Source organism: Pan paniscus, chromosome 2, assembly GCF_029289425.2.
Source record: "Pan paniscus chromosome 2, NHGRI_mPanPan1-v2.0_pri, whole genome shotgun sequence".
Lineage (NCBI taxonomy): Eukaryota > Metazoa > Chordata > Mammalia > Primates > Hominidae > Pan > Pan paniscus.
Genome location: NC_085926.1, coordinates 43,526,362 through 43,541,831, shown reverse-complemented (window position 1 = coordinate 43,541,831; position 15,470 = coordinate 43,526,362). Strand labels below are relative to the sequence as shown.

At 39.7% G+C, this 15,470-nt stretch overlaps 1 protein-coding gene across 12 annotated transcripts in view; it reads left to right on the top strand.

Moving 5' to 3' along the window:
• Positions 1-15,470, top strand: part of ANO10 (anoctamin 10) — a 325,599-nt gene that overhangs the window by 96,687 nt on the left and 213,442 nt on the right. For all 12 annotated transcript variants that reach the window (XM_034956236.3, XM_055109754.2, XM_055109751.2 and 9 more), the window contains one exon: positions 14,223-14,342. In XM_034956236.3, coding sequence (XP_034812127.1) covers positions 14,223-14,342 — 120 coding nt within the window. The remainder of the gene's footprint in view (positions 1-14,222; positions 14,343-15,470) is intronic.

Below are 15,470 nucleotides of genomic sequence, written 5' to 3'. Positions count from 1 at the left end.
TAATTGTGATGTTAGGGTGTCAATTTTAGATCTTTTCCTGCTTTCTCTTGTGGGCATTTAGTGCTATAAATTTCCTTCTACACACTGCTTTAAATGTGTCCCAGAGATTCTGGTATGTTGTGTCTTTATTCTCATTGGTTTCAGAGAACACCTTTGTTTCTGCCTTCATTTCATTATGTACCCAGTAGTCATTCAGGAGCAGGTTGTTCAGTTTCTATGTAGCTGAGCAGTTCTGAGTGAGTTTCTTAATCCTGAGTTCTAGTTTGATTGCACTGTGGTCTGAGAGACAGTTTTTTATAATTTCTGTTCTTTTACATTTGCTGAGGAGTACTTTACTTCCGACTATGTGGTCAATTTTGGAATAAGTGCGATGTGGTGCTGAGAAGAATGTATATTCTGTTGATTTGGGGTGGAGAATTCTGTAGATGTCTATTAGGTCTGCTTGGTGGAGAGCTGAGTTCAATTGCTGGATATCCTTGTTAACTTTCTGTCTCATGGATCTGTCTAATGTTGACAGTGGGGTATTAAAGTCTCCCATTATTATTGGGTGGGAGTCTAAGTCTCTTTGTTGGTCTCTAAGGATTTGCTTTATGAATCTGGGTGCTCCTGTATTGGGTGCATATATATTTAGGATAGATAGCTCTTCTTGTTGAATTGATCCCTTTACCATTATGTAATGCCCTTCTTCGTCTCTTCTGATCTTTGTTGGTTTAAAGTCTGTTTTATCAGAGACTAGGATTGCAACCCCTGCTTGTTTTTGTTTTCCATTTGCTTGGTAGATCCTCCTCCATCCCTTTATTTTGAGCCTATGTGTGTCTCTGCATGTGAGATGGGTCTCCTGAATACAGCACACTGATGGGTCTCGACTCTTTATCCAATTTGCCAGTTTGTGTCTTTTAATTGGAGCATTTAGTCCATTTACATTTAAGGTTAATATTGTTATGTGTGAATTTTATCCTGTCATTATGATGTTAGCTGGTTATTTTGCTCGTTAGTTGATGCAGTTTCTTCCTAGCCTCGATGGTCTTTACAGTTTGGCATGTTTTTTGCAGTGGCTGGTACCGGTTGTTCCAATCCATGTTTAGTGCTTCCTTCAGGAGCCCTTTAGGGCAGGCCTGGTGGTGACAAAATCTTTCAGCATTTGCTCGTCTGTAAAGGATTTTATTTGTCCTTCACTTATGAAGCTTAGTTTGTCTGGATATGAAATTCTGGGTTGAAAATTCTTTCCTTTAAGAATGTTGAATATTGGCCTCCACTCTCTTCTGGCTTGTAGAGTTTCTGCTGAGAGATCTGCTGTTAGTCTGATGGACTTCCCTTTGTGGGTAACCCGTCCTTTCTCTCTGTCTGCCCTTAACATTTTTTCCTTCATTTCAACTTTGGTGAATCTAACAATTATGCGTCTTGGAGTTGCTCTTCTTGAGGAGTATCTTTGTGGCGTTCTCTGTATTTCCTGTATTTGAATGTTGGCCTGCCTTGCTAGGTTGGGGAAGTTCTCCTGGATAATATCCTGAAGAGTGTTTCCAACTTGTTTCCATTCTCTCCGTCACTTTCAGGTACAGCAATCAGATGTAGATTTGGTCTTTGCACATAGTCCCATATGTTTTGGAGGATTTGTTCTTTTCTTTTTACTCTTTTTTCTCTAAACTTCTCTTCTTGCTTCATTTCATTCATTTGATCTTCAATCACTGATACCCTTTCTTCTAGTTGATCGAATCAGCTACTGAAGCTTGTGCATGCATCACGTAATTCTTGTGCCATGGTTTTCAGCTCCATCAGGTCATTTAAGGTCTTCTCTTCTCTATGCTATTTATTCTAGTTAGACATTCGTCCTATCTTTTTTGAAAGTTTTTAGCTTGTTTGCGATGGGTTCCAACATCCTCCTTTAGCTCGGAGAAGTTCGTTATTACCGATCTTCTGAAGCCTTCTTCTCTCAACTCAAAGTCATTCTCTGTCCAGCTTTGTTCCGTTGCTGGCGAGGAACTGCATTTCTTTGGAGGAGAAGAGGTGCTCTGATTTTTAGAATTTTCAGCTTTTCTGCTCTGGTTTCTCTCCATCTTTATGGTTTTATCTACCTTTGGTCTTTGATCATGGTGATGTACAGATGGGGTTTTGGTGTGAATGTCCTTTCTGTTTGTTAGTTTTCCTTCTAACAGTGAGGACCTTCAGCTGCAGGTCTGTTGGAGTTTGCTGGAGGTCCACTCCAGACCCTGTTTGCCTGGGTACCACCAGCGGAGGCTTCAGAACTGCAAATATTGCAGAATGGCAAATGTTGCAGGCTGATCGTTCCTCTGGAAGCTTTGTCTCAGAGGGGCACCCAGCCATACGAGGTGTCAGTTGGCCCTGACTGGGAGTTGCCTCCCAGTTAGGCTACTTGGTGGTCAGGGACCCACTTGAGGAGGCAGTCTGTCCGTTCTCAGATCTCCAGCTGCGTGCTGGGAGAACCACTACTCTCTTCAAAGCTGTCAGACAGGGACGTTTAAGTCTGCAGAAGTTTCTGCTGCCTTTTGTTCAGCTATGCCCTGCCCCCAGAGGTGGAGTCTACAGAAGCTGGCAGGCCTCCTTGAGCTGTGGTTGGCTCCACCCAGTTCGAGCTTCCAGGCTGCTTTGTTTACCTACTCAAGCTTCACCAATGGTGGGCACCCCTCCCCCGGCCTTGCTGCTGCCTTGCAGTTCGATCTCAGACTGCTGTGCTAGCAGTGAGCAAGGCTCCATGGGCGTGGGACCCTCTGAGCCAGGCGCAGGATATAATCTCCTGGTGTGCCGTTTGCTAAGACTATTGGAAAAGTGCAGTGTTAGGGTCGGAGTGACCCAATTTTCCAGGTGCCATCTGTCACGGCTTCCCTTGGCTAGGAAAGGGAATTCCCCTACCCCTTGTGCTTCCTGGGTGAGGTGATTCCTCACCCTGCTTCGGCTCACAGTCCGTGCGCTGCACCCACTGTCCTGCACCCACCGTCCAATGAGCCCCAGTGAGATGAACCTGGTACCTCAGTTGGAAATGCAGAAGTCACCTCTCTTCTGTGCCGCTCATGCTGGGAGCTGTAGACTGGAGCTTTTCCTATTCGGCCATATTGGAACCTCTCATGGTTTACTTTTAATAGTGTAATACCACCTTCCAGTCTTCATCCAGGTGCTACTGGTGGATCTTTGTTCTTAGAGCTCCCAGGATGGGGGCAGGCTGCTCCCAAGATGGGGGCAAGTCTTTTGTTCTCTGACCTGGGGAGCCTTACGGATTCCAAGGAATGGATCCTTGGGCCATGCAGTGAGTGTTATAGCTCTATTATAAGCCGTGAGTCATGGAAGAGAACCGTGGAACCCAGCAACTAGTGTTCAGCTCCGTTAGGATGAACCTGGGCACTTAGCTGCACAGGAACAATGGCGAGCTTCTAGCCCAGTCGGGAGTGGCAATGGGTGCGTCACTGAATCAGAAGCGCAGCGGACACCCTGCCTGATCTGGAGAGATGGAAGTCAATGGTGGGTCTGCAACTGCGGCGAACAGCAGTGGTGGATGGTGAGCAAAAGCTCAGCTTGAGCTGGAGCAAACACGGACCAGAAGAATGTGCAGTTGCAAGATTTAATAGAGTGAAAACAGAGCTACCATATGATGGCAGGGGACCCAAAGGGGGTTGCCGCTCCCTGCTCAAATGCCTGGGTTTATATCCCGATCATTGTCCCTCCCCCTGTGCTCTCAGGCGACAGATGATTTGACTATTTCTTTACCTCCTGCTTTTAGCCTAATTGGTATTTTAGTGAGCCCTCTTTACTAACTGATGGGTTGGGTGTGAGCTGAGTTACAAGCCCCATGTTTAAAGGTGGGTGTGGTCACCTTCATAGCTAGGCTTAGGAATTCTTAGTCGGCCTAGGAAATCCAGCTAGTCCTATCTGTCACAGGCAGACAGATGCCCAAGAACCAGTTCATATTCGCATTTTCCCAGTTGTCACCAAATATATTTTAGAGCTTGTTTGCTCAAACTGAGATCCAGTCTAGGTTAACCCATGTTGTTTGGTTATGTCTGTCTCTTTTAATATAGAATAGTTTCTCTTTTCCATTTTTTCCCTCATGGCATCAACTTGCTGAAGAGACCGTGCCATTTGTCTCTTAGATCGTTTTCTCATTGTTCCCCTATCCTCTGTTTTTCCTGAAAACTGGAAAAATTTTAGGCAAGAATTCTTCTTAGGTGATGCTGTATCTTCTCTGGTCTTCCTGATTTCCTTAGACATGATGGGGAATAGAAGGCCTTCTGAGATTTTCTTTTATTTGCCTCTCTAGCTTCCTAACTCTCTAACTTCCTTTCTAACTTACTCTTTTGTGTTCAGAATTGTGCCTTACTTTTGACAGAGCTTTTTCAAATTCTAATCTTTCTCGACCTTCTTGCATTTTAGAGTATTTTCTTAGGATAAATTATTATTTTTACTTTATTTTTAAGTAAGATGTAGTATTTATTCTAGCCTACTGTGAACTGTATTCAGAGTTCCAATGAAAACAGGGTTTATCATCTGTACTGTGGACATCTAAATGATTCTTTTCAATTTGTATAACATATGGCAGGAAAATACTTCTCCCAAGCATCTTACAATTTTTGTGTTTATTTTCCATTAGTTTCTGTCAATTTAAAAAATAATACATGTATATGATGAAAATTCAAATAGTACAAAAATTTAGACAATGATAAGTTGTCTCTTTCCTGTCCCATGTTCCAAATCCCTTTGTTCCCTCCCTATTATATACCCTTAGAGAAATTCTGTTCAAGAGAAGACATGTTCAGACAAATGGGGAGTATATTGTGCATACCATTTTGGACCTTGCTTTTTTATTTAACAATATATTTTGATCATTATTGTAGAATACCAAATTAAGCCTAACTCATTCCTTTTCTAGGCCATGTAGTATTCCATCATATAGATGTCTTCATATTGATGAACATCTAATTGTTTTCCTTCAATGTTTTCATTAAAAATAAAGTAGGAAAATTCCCAGAAGTGAAATTGTTAGATCAAAGGTATATGCATCTTTTAGAGTAGATACTGCCAAATTGCTCTCTATAGTGATTGCTTCAATTAATTTATGTATTTATTTATTTATTTGAGACAGAGTCTTGCTCTGTTGCCCAGGCTGGAGTGCAGTGACATGATCTTGGCTCACTGCAACCTCCGCCTCCTAGGTTCAAGCAATTCTACTGTCTTAGGTTTCACCATGTTGCCTAGGGTGGTCTTGAACTCCTGACCTCAGATGATCCACCCGCCTCAGCCTCCCAAAGTGCTGGGATTACAGGTGTGAGCCACTGCGCCCAGCCGATTGCTTCAGTTCATAAAGGAATGCATGTTATATTGAGCATTCAGCATGATGTTGGCATTTGACTAGGTAATTTTTATTGTGTTTAGAAAACATTCATTTCTTCTACTTTATTAAGAAGTTTTTGTGTATAATGACATCTTTATTAAGATGTCATTATATTAATGACATCTGTGAAGACTATTTTTTTTTACCCCTGACATTATAAATATGGCAACCGATGTTAATAGAATTCCTAATATTAACTCATTCATTTATTCCCATGGTGAACCATACTTGCTTATATTATCTATTTTCCTGCTGACTTCCATTTAATATTTCATTATTTTTGCATCAGTATTCATATGACATGAGTACTTAGATTTCTTTTTTGTAGTATTTGACAGTTAATTTATATTACATATACATTGTTAATTTTGTCATGTAGTTCTTGTGTCCCTTGTACTTTGTTTTCTTGATCCATCATAGCTCTAGATCTCTATAACAACCATGAGAATTTCATTATGTTCCTGCCAATTTGTTCTTCGTATTTTCTTTTACCTTTGTTTTATGAATTTTGTAGCTATGTTTTGGCTGCATAAAGATCTTGGATAGATTTTTATTGTCTATTGAACCTTTTATCATTATGAAATATTATTCCTCATCTTGCTTAATGTTTTGTTGTTGCTGAATTCAGCCTTGTCTTGTGGTTCTTGCCTTATTTTAGTTTGCATCTGTTAGAATGTTTTTGCCCAGCCTTTTACTTTCAGCCCCTTTCAGTATCATTTTACGTGGATCTCTTATATCAGGATATAGTCGGATTTTGCTTTGCACTCTAATCTGAGGATTTTTTTTTTTTTTTTACTAAGTAAATTTATACTAAGTAAAATATTTACTAAGTAAACTTAAATAAATGACATATTTTGTGCTAGGTTATCGTAGTTGATGTTACATTTTATGTTGAAATTGTTTTTTGTGTGCTTAAAATATTGTTTATATAGGCTATGCCATCTTTTTTCCCATTTCAATGGAAAAGGCTAGGATATATATTTTTGAAAATCATGAATTTATATTGATATAGTCAATTCAAATTTAACAGTATAGGCTATTACTTAATTTCTTTGGTTTATATTTGTATCTTTTTACTCATATTGAAAATATTGATTCTTAATAACATTACCGTAATTACTAATTTGCTTTATTTTACAATTTACATAAAATAGCTTGTAAGGCATGCTAATTTTAATATTAACAATGCAAATTCTGGATGAAGTTTAAGATTTTCTGTTTTTTGTTCTATTACTATGTGTAGTCAAAATCTAATCTGTTTTAAAAGTATGTTAGAATTTCTATATGAAACCATCTGGCTCTGATGTTTGTTTGTGGATTAGGTTTTCGAACAGTTTTCTCTAAGTCTTCTATGGAAATTGGTTTGTTTAGACTTTCTATCACTACTGGGGTCAGTTTGGGTAAATCATATTTTCCTAGAAAAGTTTCCATTTTATCACATAGGTTTTCAAATTTATGTGAGTTGATTTGTACAAATTTCTCTCAGCATCTTTTAAACTCCTGTTTTAATGGTATTTTTCCCTTGTCTTATTTGTGCTTGCTTTTTTTTTTTCTTGATTAAAAAAATTTTTCTCATTAACGTTTAAATATTGAGGATATTACTGTGTCACCCATTAGCAGGAGATCTTATGGGATGTTGGATCTTGATTCAGTAGGACTCTTAATCACGTTTTAACTTCCTTTCCTTCCCCATAAGCTGCTACCCCCAAAGTCTATTACTTTTCTAGACACTTCCCTTTGCATTTCCCAGAAGCAGTGCTTTACGGTCAGCTTGCCTCTTGTTCTGTGTACTTTCCAACCCTTCCCTTCAGCCCTTGCTGCTGTCAGAGCTATGACCCGTCAGGTCTCAGACTTGTTCTTGGAAGTTCCCACTTGGTGTGGGGCCTTCTCCTGAAGGAGGGTGATGAGTCCTCATTGGTGTTATCTGGGTTCCTACACCATATGGACTCCCCTGGCCTCCCCGTTTCTCTGTGCAGCTCCTGCTGGAACTTCCTGCACCATTCTAGACTGTGGCCCAGATCTCTTCCAGGTCTTGGTTCTTTATTGCCTGGCTTACATGTTGCAGTCTCCCCTGTCTCTGGGTTGTGCTGTAGGCATATGTTATAGGTACTTTTACTTGCTCTCCTTGTTGATCTGTATGGCTTTTAGGAGGTATCAGGAAGTTTGAATGTAGGCACTCTTGTTCTTATTTGTCTGCATTTCCAGTTATCTGCATATGTCTTGACGTTATTTTTTATCAAATTTTTTTTTGGTTGGACATAATGTTCTTTCAGTATACAGGGTAAGGATTACCATGATTTTAGGAAAAATTTCTTCAGTTATCTTTGAAGAGTTATTTGGTTGTGTTTGCTCTGTTCTCATCTTGAGGGGTGCCAATTTTATATATGTGGGCTCTTACATATTCTTTGTAGTATTTTCAAGTCTTTGTTCTTACATACTTTTCTTAGGCTTGTCTGCCAGTTTCCCGATTGTATTTTCAGTCTTTCCTTTTTTTGTTGCTTTTATCATGACTTTGAATCTGTAACAGGTTTATTTTTCTCTTGCATTGCTTCTCTGAGCTCTCTCCTTCAGCTCTCAGAAGTCCTCTTTGAGTTTTAATTTCAAAGATGGAATGTTTGTATGAATTTCTTAAATTTCATGAAGAATTTCATGGTTTTTTGTTGCTGGATGCTATAATTTTCTGCTGTTTGTTCTTTGACTTTTGTTTATATATTTTTTCTTGTAGTATTTTTGGTTTTCCCCTTTTTTCCAGGCAGTATTTTTGCATAGCTCGATGCCAGTTTTCTTTGTGATTATTACTTATTTTTTATTACTTATGTTTTAATGAACCCTTATTTTTCCTGGACTGGCCATTTTTAGAAGAAAGTGTGTGTGGGAGAGAGAAGGGTCCTAGGGGCTTCCAGCAGGGAACTGTGGTAGTGAGAAGCTCAGATTTTACCTGGCAGTGCGTTCTCCTTGAGCCATTTTTGTCCCTGAAAAGAACCTCCATGGAGCCGTGTTCTTGCAGGGATTTTGTGTTTGGCATTTAGGCCTGTCTTTGGCCCACCAAGACCCACAGCTCCACAGCTAGTTACCTTCCATCCTTTGGTCCCAGCAGGTCACTCTTCCAACATGGCAGACTTGCTCTTCTTCCTCCAACCTGGCCTCTTATCTGGCTACGGTGCCAGGCAGGGAGCAGACGTACTCCAGGTGTCTGTCATGCACCCTCATTGCCTGCATTCTGAGCAAGGGGACTGTGGTTTACCATCCCCAGTTCCAGGAGAGCCTTGCCCTTTGTGTGCTTGGCCCAGGTTTGCAGAAGCATGGGTGCTCTTAGTTTACCCAGGGCTGATTTTCCAGGCCTCTTTTTATAGTTTGTGATTTGGAATTTTAGTTTGTTTTTTCATACTTGCATCAAAGTTAGGGATTTCTTTTTATGTTTCTTGTTTCCTTTTGTTTTTAATTTGGCATCATGAACAAGAACAGGGCAGAGGTATCTTTCTGCCACTATTTGTAACCAGGATTTCCACATTCTGTAGTTAAGCAGTTGTTTGATACTGTCCCAAAATTTTTGAATCTTTCTTAATCTCCTAGTGGGAAGGCATGTTTTCAGACACAGCTGGGTACTGCATCCAATAAAATACAAAGCAGACTGGGGCACAGTCCTGATTGCTAACGTAAGCATTCTGTTTCTCCCTTTTCATCCATATTGATAGTGTGGAAATCACGGCTTCCACCTGTGAGTTTCTGCACAGGTACGTTCTCTTGGATGTGGTTGGGACTGAGAAAACAGTGTGTGTGCTCTTTGATCAGATGGGATAATGGAGCAGCAGTTTTTCAAATGCTTCCAGTTGCTTCAAAGAGAGAAATTTTAAGATGAATGAAAACCTTCAAGGAAATATGTAAATGGATTTCTCTAACTGTGTAGGTAGCCAGTCTGGTATCCTGAAGCAATAATAGAAATAACTTTCTTGCTGGCAGGATGAGGCTTTTGTAAACAAAGATTGTTTTTTTCCTTTCTTCCTCTCTTCTCCCTTCCCTTTCCTTCCGTTTTGGTACTAAATATGAATACAATAAAATCATTTTGATCATGGTCATTGGAAAGATTTTTATACTATTTGAGATAAGAATTAAGTTGTCAACCCTGGGATTTTAAATGCTGCATTATTCTGTTCTTTTATGCCTTTGAGAGTGTGATCCTTAAACTGCTGTGTTTTTTGCATCATTTTAATTTTATAATACTTGGTGGAAGAAAAGTGGTATATGCATAATTAAAACTATGACCTATTTTCAGAGTGCAAATTTTAGAACTAATAAAACTTAGAGTAACTTAAATACTAGATTTTCATTAAGTTAAACCATAGAAATAAGAGGAAAAGCTATTTTCATCTTACTTGAAGGCAGCTGCTCCCCTGGGCAGTCTCTTTGAGGCTAATTGAGAGGAGAGGCTTTAGTCTGCCCAATGTGATACCCCTCAAGACTGAAAGGTGGCCAGGGCTTTCATGAGAAACACTCCCCAGATCTTACGTTTAATTTGATTTTCATTTTACACACGCGTGTAAAGTTGCTTGCTGCTTGCTGTAATGTTGTGTTTTGATAGAACACTTTCATTAAGTAGATACCAAGTTTTGTCATGTAAACATGATTTCGAGGCAGTTAGATGGCGCTGTGAGATGTGCATTGTAGGTCCATGACTATGCCAAATGTTATGCTTGGGGTCAGGTTCCAGCTCATGCTGAGGTCCGAAGGGAGTGGGTGGATGAGCCGATAGCTGAAGGGGGTCCGTAGGCAGGTGAAAAGTAGTTTTATTCAGCAGCTCTCTCATCAGCAGCTTACTTACACTAGCTCTCTCACACTGTTCGCGCTGTCTCAGCTGCTTAGTCCGGTGGCTCCCATACACAGCTGCGTGGTCGGCTCTCCCTTCAGGGTCAGCAGCCTAACTCTCTCTCTGGGTATGAGTGAGCCGAACTGTGTCCTGGCTCCCCACTGTCCATCTATTAAAGCCACATTATGGCTACATGGCTATGATAACAAGTGGAGTTATATGCCTGTGCTCTAAACTTGCTGAGTCACTCTGGATGTTTACCTTGGGCTATCCTCAACCAAAGCACAGCCGTGTTCCTTACATGCATATTGGGGTTCCCCCTCATTCCACCACATGACAAGCAACATGGAGAATTAGTAATTGGCTACATGTGTCTTAGTCCTCAAGCATTCATCTTGACAGCCATTCATTTCCTGTTTTCATGTGGTCTAAGATCTTTTCATGCCCTCAGACTCTGCCTTCTCCTAGTGCTTAACAGTCAATCATCATGCAAATAACCTAATGAAAGAGTTTTAGAAAGAGGAGTTTTTAAGGGATCCAAGGTTTCTTAACATTTTAACCATATCCTAAGGGATATTACTTGATTTAGATCAAAGCTGTGTCTCAAAATGTCTATTGGATGATTATCATGTTTTGATTGATGGGACCACCTGGCACATATATTATGTCTTTAATATTATATAGATATTCTTTTAGAACCTTATGATAGCATTTTCTTTAAGAAAGATACTGTTTTCTTTATTAAGACAAAAGTGATCTGTTCACACCTGAGTGCTAGAGTTAGAGTACTAGGTGCAGCAGCAGCTGTGGGGACAGGGACTGTCTTCATCGTGCAAAGGCTGCTGGCCACCACTTCCTGTGGGCATCTGTGCTTATCACCCCCTGCTGGATTGGAGGTAGCATGACCTGCTCCTCTCTGTCCCACAGAAATGCTGTAAGGCATTATGAGAGGGATTTTGCTTTTACTTTTGAAGTAAACACATCACATAAACCAAAGACAGAAGCAGTACTGTGTTAGTATTGTTATTGCATTAGTTAATTTGGAGGGTCCTACTGTAAACTACATTACTGATAGTCTCTCTTAAACTAGATTTTGATTTGTTTGGCTCACAGTTCAATGGCTATTACAGTCATATCCCCAGTACTTGACAAGAGATCATTCAGCACTCTTGAAGGAAGGAATCTGGCTTAAGTTTTTGCTTTCTTTAAATAGGCCCACATGGCATCATGGTTTCCTTTGAAGGTAAGGCTCCTTCCTAGTAATTACATTCTTAACTGACATGAGAAGTTTGAAGGATTAAAAAAAAAAAAAAACCAAAAAGCAAACTTCTATTTTTAGAAGCTGAAAACAGAACCATGACTTTGGCACTGATGAAGAGAAGATCAGTAATTTAGGACCTGCAGCTTTATATTCTCTCCGAGTCTTCAGTTCACAGTCCTATTTTTAGAAACTGGTTTTTATGCCTGCCTGGAAAGTCTTCTACAGTAGAATGGAGTCATCTTTGTAAAGAGAACTTAGAAATAGTAAAATAATTTATATGCTGTAAGTCAGTTCCGTTAAAAAACTTGATGTAGTAATTTACAAGAGTAGTGATAGGAAGAAGGAATCAGCTGTAGCCTGTACATCCCCAAATAAGGAATAAGAATCAGAACAGTCATGTGTGATCAACTTTAACTCTTCTAAGCTGAAGAAAAATCCACTGAACCATGTTAGAATTAAAATATTAAAAAATGGATTCGACAGTACCAGAGGCTGAGTAACTTCAACCATGTCTTTTTACCCTAGTTACTGATACTTTGAGTATATACTTTTTTACAATCATGAAGGAGAATTTTATCACAAACCTAGCTTTTAAAAACTTTTCTCCTCGTGTAACTTATGAAAATATAATTGTGGGAAGAAACATATATGAAGAATCTTTTTTTTCAGAATTTTCCTATTGTTAGTACCAGATATCTCTTGATTATCTTTTTCTTTTTCATGTCTAAGAAGTTGGGTTTACTTTTAAGTTACTCTGAAGATTTTATGATGGGGACCTGTCCTAAGAATACATTGTCTCTATGTAGTGTTTCTACACTGAAAACTTTGTGTTTCTTTTTTTTTTTGAGACGGAGTCTCGCTCTGTCACCCAGGCTGGAGTGCAATGGCGTGATCTCACTGCAAGCTCTGCCTCCTGGGTTCATGCCATTCTCCTGTCTCAGCTTCCTGAGTAGCTGGGACTACAGGCGCCCGCCACCACGCCCGGCTAATATTTTTGTATTTTTAGTACAGATGGGGTTTCACGGTGTTCGGTGTTCGGCAGGATGGTCTCGATCTCCTGACCTTGTGATCCACCCGCCTTGGCCTCCCAAAGTGCTGGGATTACAGGTGTGAGCCACTGTGCCCAGCCAAAAACTTTGTGTTTCTATTCCACACTGCAGACATTTATTTGCCAGTCCTCAATAAGGGGTTTTATGCCTGATATTTTTATCATCTGTCTCTGGTAACAGGTAGATAAGAGATAAGAGAGGTAGCTCTCTGAAGACTTGAGCTGATAAATCTTAAAGAGCTCAAAACTTATCAATGGATGAAAACAGCAAAGCATCCTTTCTTAATGCAAATTTTATCTTTTTTTTTTCTTTTTTTTTTTTCGAGATGAGGTCTTGCTCTGTTGCCCAGGCCGGACTGCAGTGACATTATCATAGCTCACTGTAGCCTTGAACTCCTGGACTCCAGCCATCCTCCCACCTCAGCCTCCTGAGTAGCTAGGACTACAGGCGCACACCACCACGCTCAGCTAATTTTTAATTTTTTTGTAGAGATGGAGGTCTTGTGATGGTACCTGGGCTGGTTTTGAACTCCTGACCTCAAGCAATACTCCGCCTCAGCCTCCTAAAGTGCTGGAATTATGGGTGTGAGTCACTGTGCCTGGCCAAATTTCATTTTATAAGCAACCATATTCTTAGTAAGAGACTGTATTAGGAACTCATGTGGGAAATATTCCATCTCCCCAAATATGGCACAAGGCACTGCATTTGAGTTCTCCATATCTACAGAACACACTTCCTCTTAAAGATCTGAAGACACTCTTCTCCACCCACTGAGTCATTCTAAGTAATTACTGTGGATGAGAGAATTCCAAATTTTCATTTAATATTGCTGGGAGATACTGTCTTTGGTTAAATTCATTTGTCTCTTCCAGATATATGCATGAGTGTTCAAACCATACTAGTCAAATGACTGCTAAAAGTAGGAAGTCTTAATTTGATTTTGTTATTTGCTATTTGTGAGTGTAAGCTTTTGTTATCAGATTAGAAGAGATGAAAAGGATTGAAAATACTCTGTATCAACAAGAATGAAAAGAACTGAACATTTTCTTACCTTCACTGTAGTGGAAGGACAGATTGGTAAATTTTTTCTGGAGACAATTTTATAATATGTATCAAATATTAAAATACTATGCCCTTGGACCTAGCAGTTCCCCCTCTAAGTATATTTACTAAGGAAATAGTAGACAGGTAGGGAAAGGTATTTGTACAAATTTTAGCATTATTTACAATAGCAAAAGGAAACATATTTTTAAATAGAAGATTAGTTGAATTACAGCATTTCATACAAGGGAATATTATGGTATTGTTAAAAGGACATTTCATATTCTATTTTTACTGGCATCAAAAAATATTCACTGTATACTACTACATGAGAAAAGATTATGAAACAACATAGTGTGTATAAAATGATTTTATTTTTGTTCTTAAAATATATATGGATATATTTTTATGTCTGGTTATACACTATATTGCTTTTTACAGTGGTTATTTTCAAGGGGAAAGAGAGACTAACGGGCCTCTCATAGTCTTAATTTTTACACTTCTATATGGTTTAAAATTTTATATTTACTTTTTTGCTTCATAGTCAAAGAGAATAGTAAAGATATTTACATTCTGAAAAATGAAAGAATATACAGGTTTGGAGTAGGCAGTATGACATTGACCTTTGCGTTGTACTCCTCTGTGGAGTGTCCTTATAGTATTTGCTGAAGCGTATCATGCACAATCTCCAGTCCATTTCATGCAGTTTGGCACATTTTCCCTGTGCAGTGAGAAGATTGCTCACGTCTGGCATCGTGATTCAGGTGTTTCCACTGCATGACAGTGAAGCCCTGAAGAAGCTTGAGGACACCTGGTACACTCGGTTTGCTTTGAAGTATCAGCCCATAGGTATGTGTCAGTACTTGTTCTCTTAAAGAAGAGGAAGGCCTCTGATGAAAAGTTACGATCTAGCAGTGGAATCAGCTCCCTCGGGCAGATATTTAGTGCTCTACTGGGCAGGGATCACCAGCTACATGTGGGAAAACATTTTGATGGAGGGAATAAGATGGGTTAGATGACCCCTTTTTTCTTTTTTTAAACTTTTTTTTTTTTTTTTTTGAGATAGGGTCTCACTATGTCACAGGCTGGAGTGCAGTGGGATGATCACAGCTCACTGCAGCCTTGACCTTCCAGACTTAATCAATCCTCCCATCTCAGCTTTCTGAGTAGCTGAGATCACAGGCGTGCACCACCATCCCCAGCTAATTTTTTGTAAAGATGGGGTTTTGCCGTGTTGCTCAGGCTGATCTTGAACTCATGCTCAAGCGATCCTTGTGCCTTGGGCTCCCAAAGTGTTGGGATTTTTGGTGTGAGCTACTGTGCCTGGCATTTTTTGATGTTCTAATACTACCATAGATCAGTGGAATCACAGGCTTTTACTACCCTTCACCAACAACACAGACAGTTCAGAGTGGCCTTCCTGAATGTGTGTCAGAGTTGGAACCAAACAAGTTTTTTTGTTTTTGTTTTAGTTTTTGTTTTGAGATGGAGTTTCACTCTTGTTGCCCAGGCTAGAGTGCAATGGTACAATCTCACCTCACTGCAACCTCCACCTCCCAGGTTGAAGCAATTCTCCTGCCTCAGCCTCCCATGTAGCTGGGATTACAGGCATGTGCCACCATGCCTGGCTAATTTTTTGTATTTTTGGTAGAGATGGGGTTTCACCATGTTGGCCAGGCTAGTTTCGAACTCCTGACCTTAGATGATCCACCCACCTTGGCCTCCCAAAGTGCTGGAATTACAGGTGTGAGCCACCGTGCCCAGCCTCAGACAAGTTTTAATAAGAATTTAGTTTGACTATAAATGACTATTTTGTATTTGAAAATTTCTATTTTTGAGGAGCCAGTTATTTAGAATGAAACAAGCTATGCCACACTTAGGGCAACTAGCAGGCCAAACATCTTTTGAGGTGATTTGTAATTACCTTGGCATGCATTACTGGATCTGTCAATTTTCTTTGAATATAATTATAAGAAT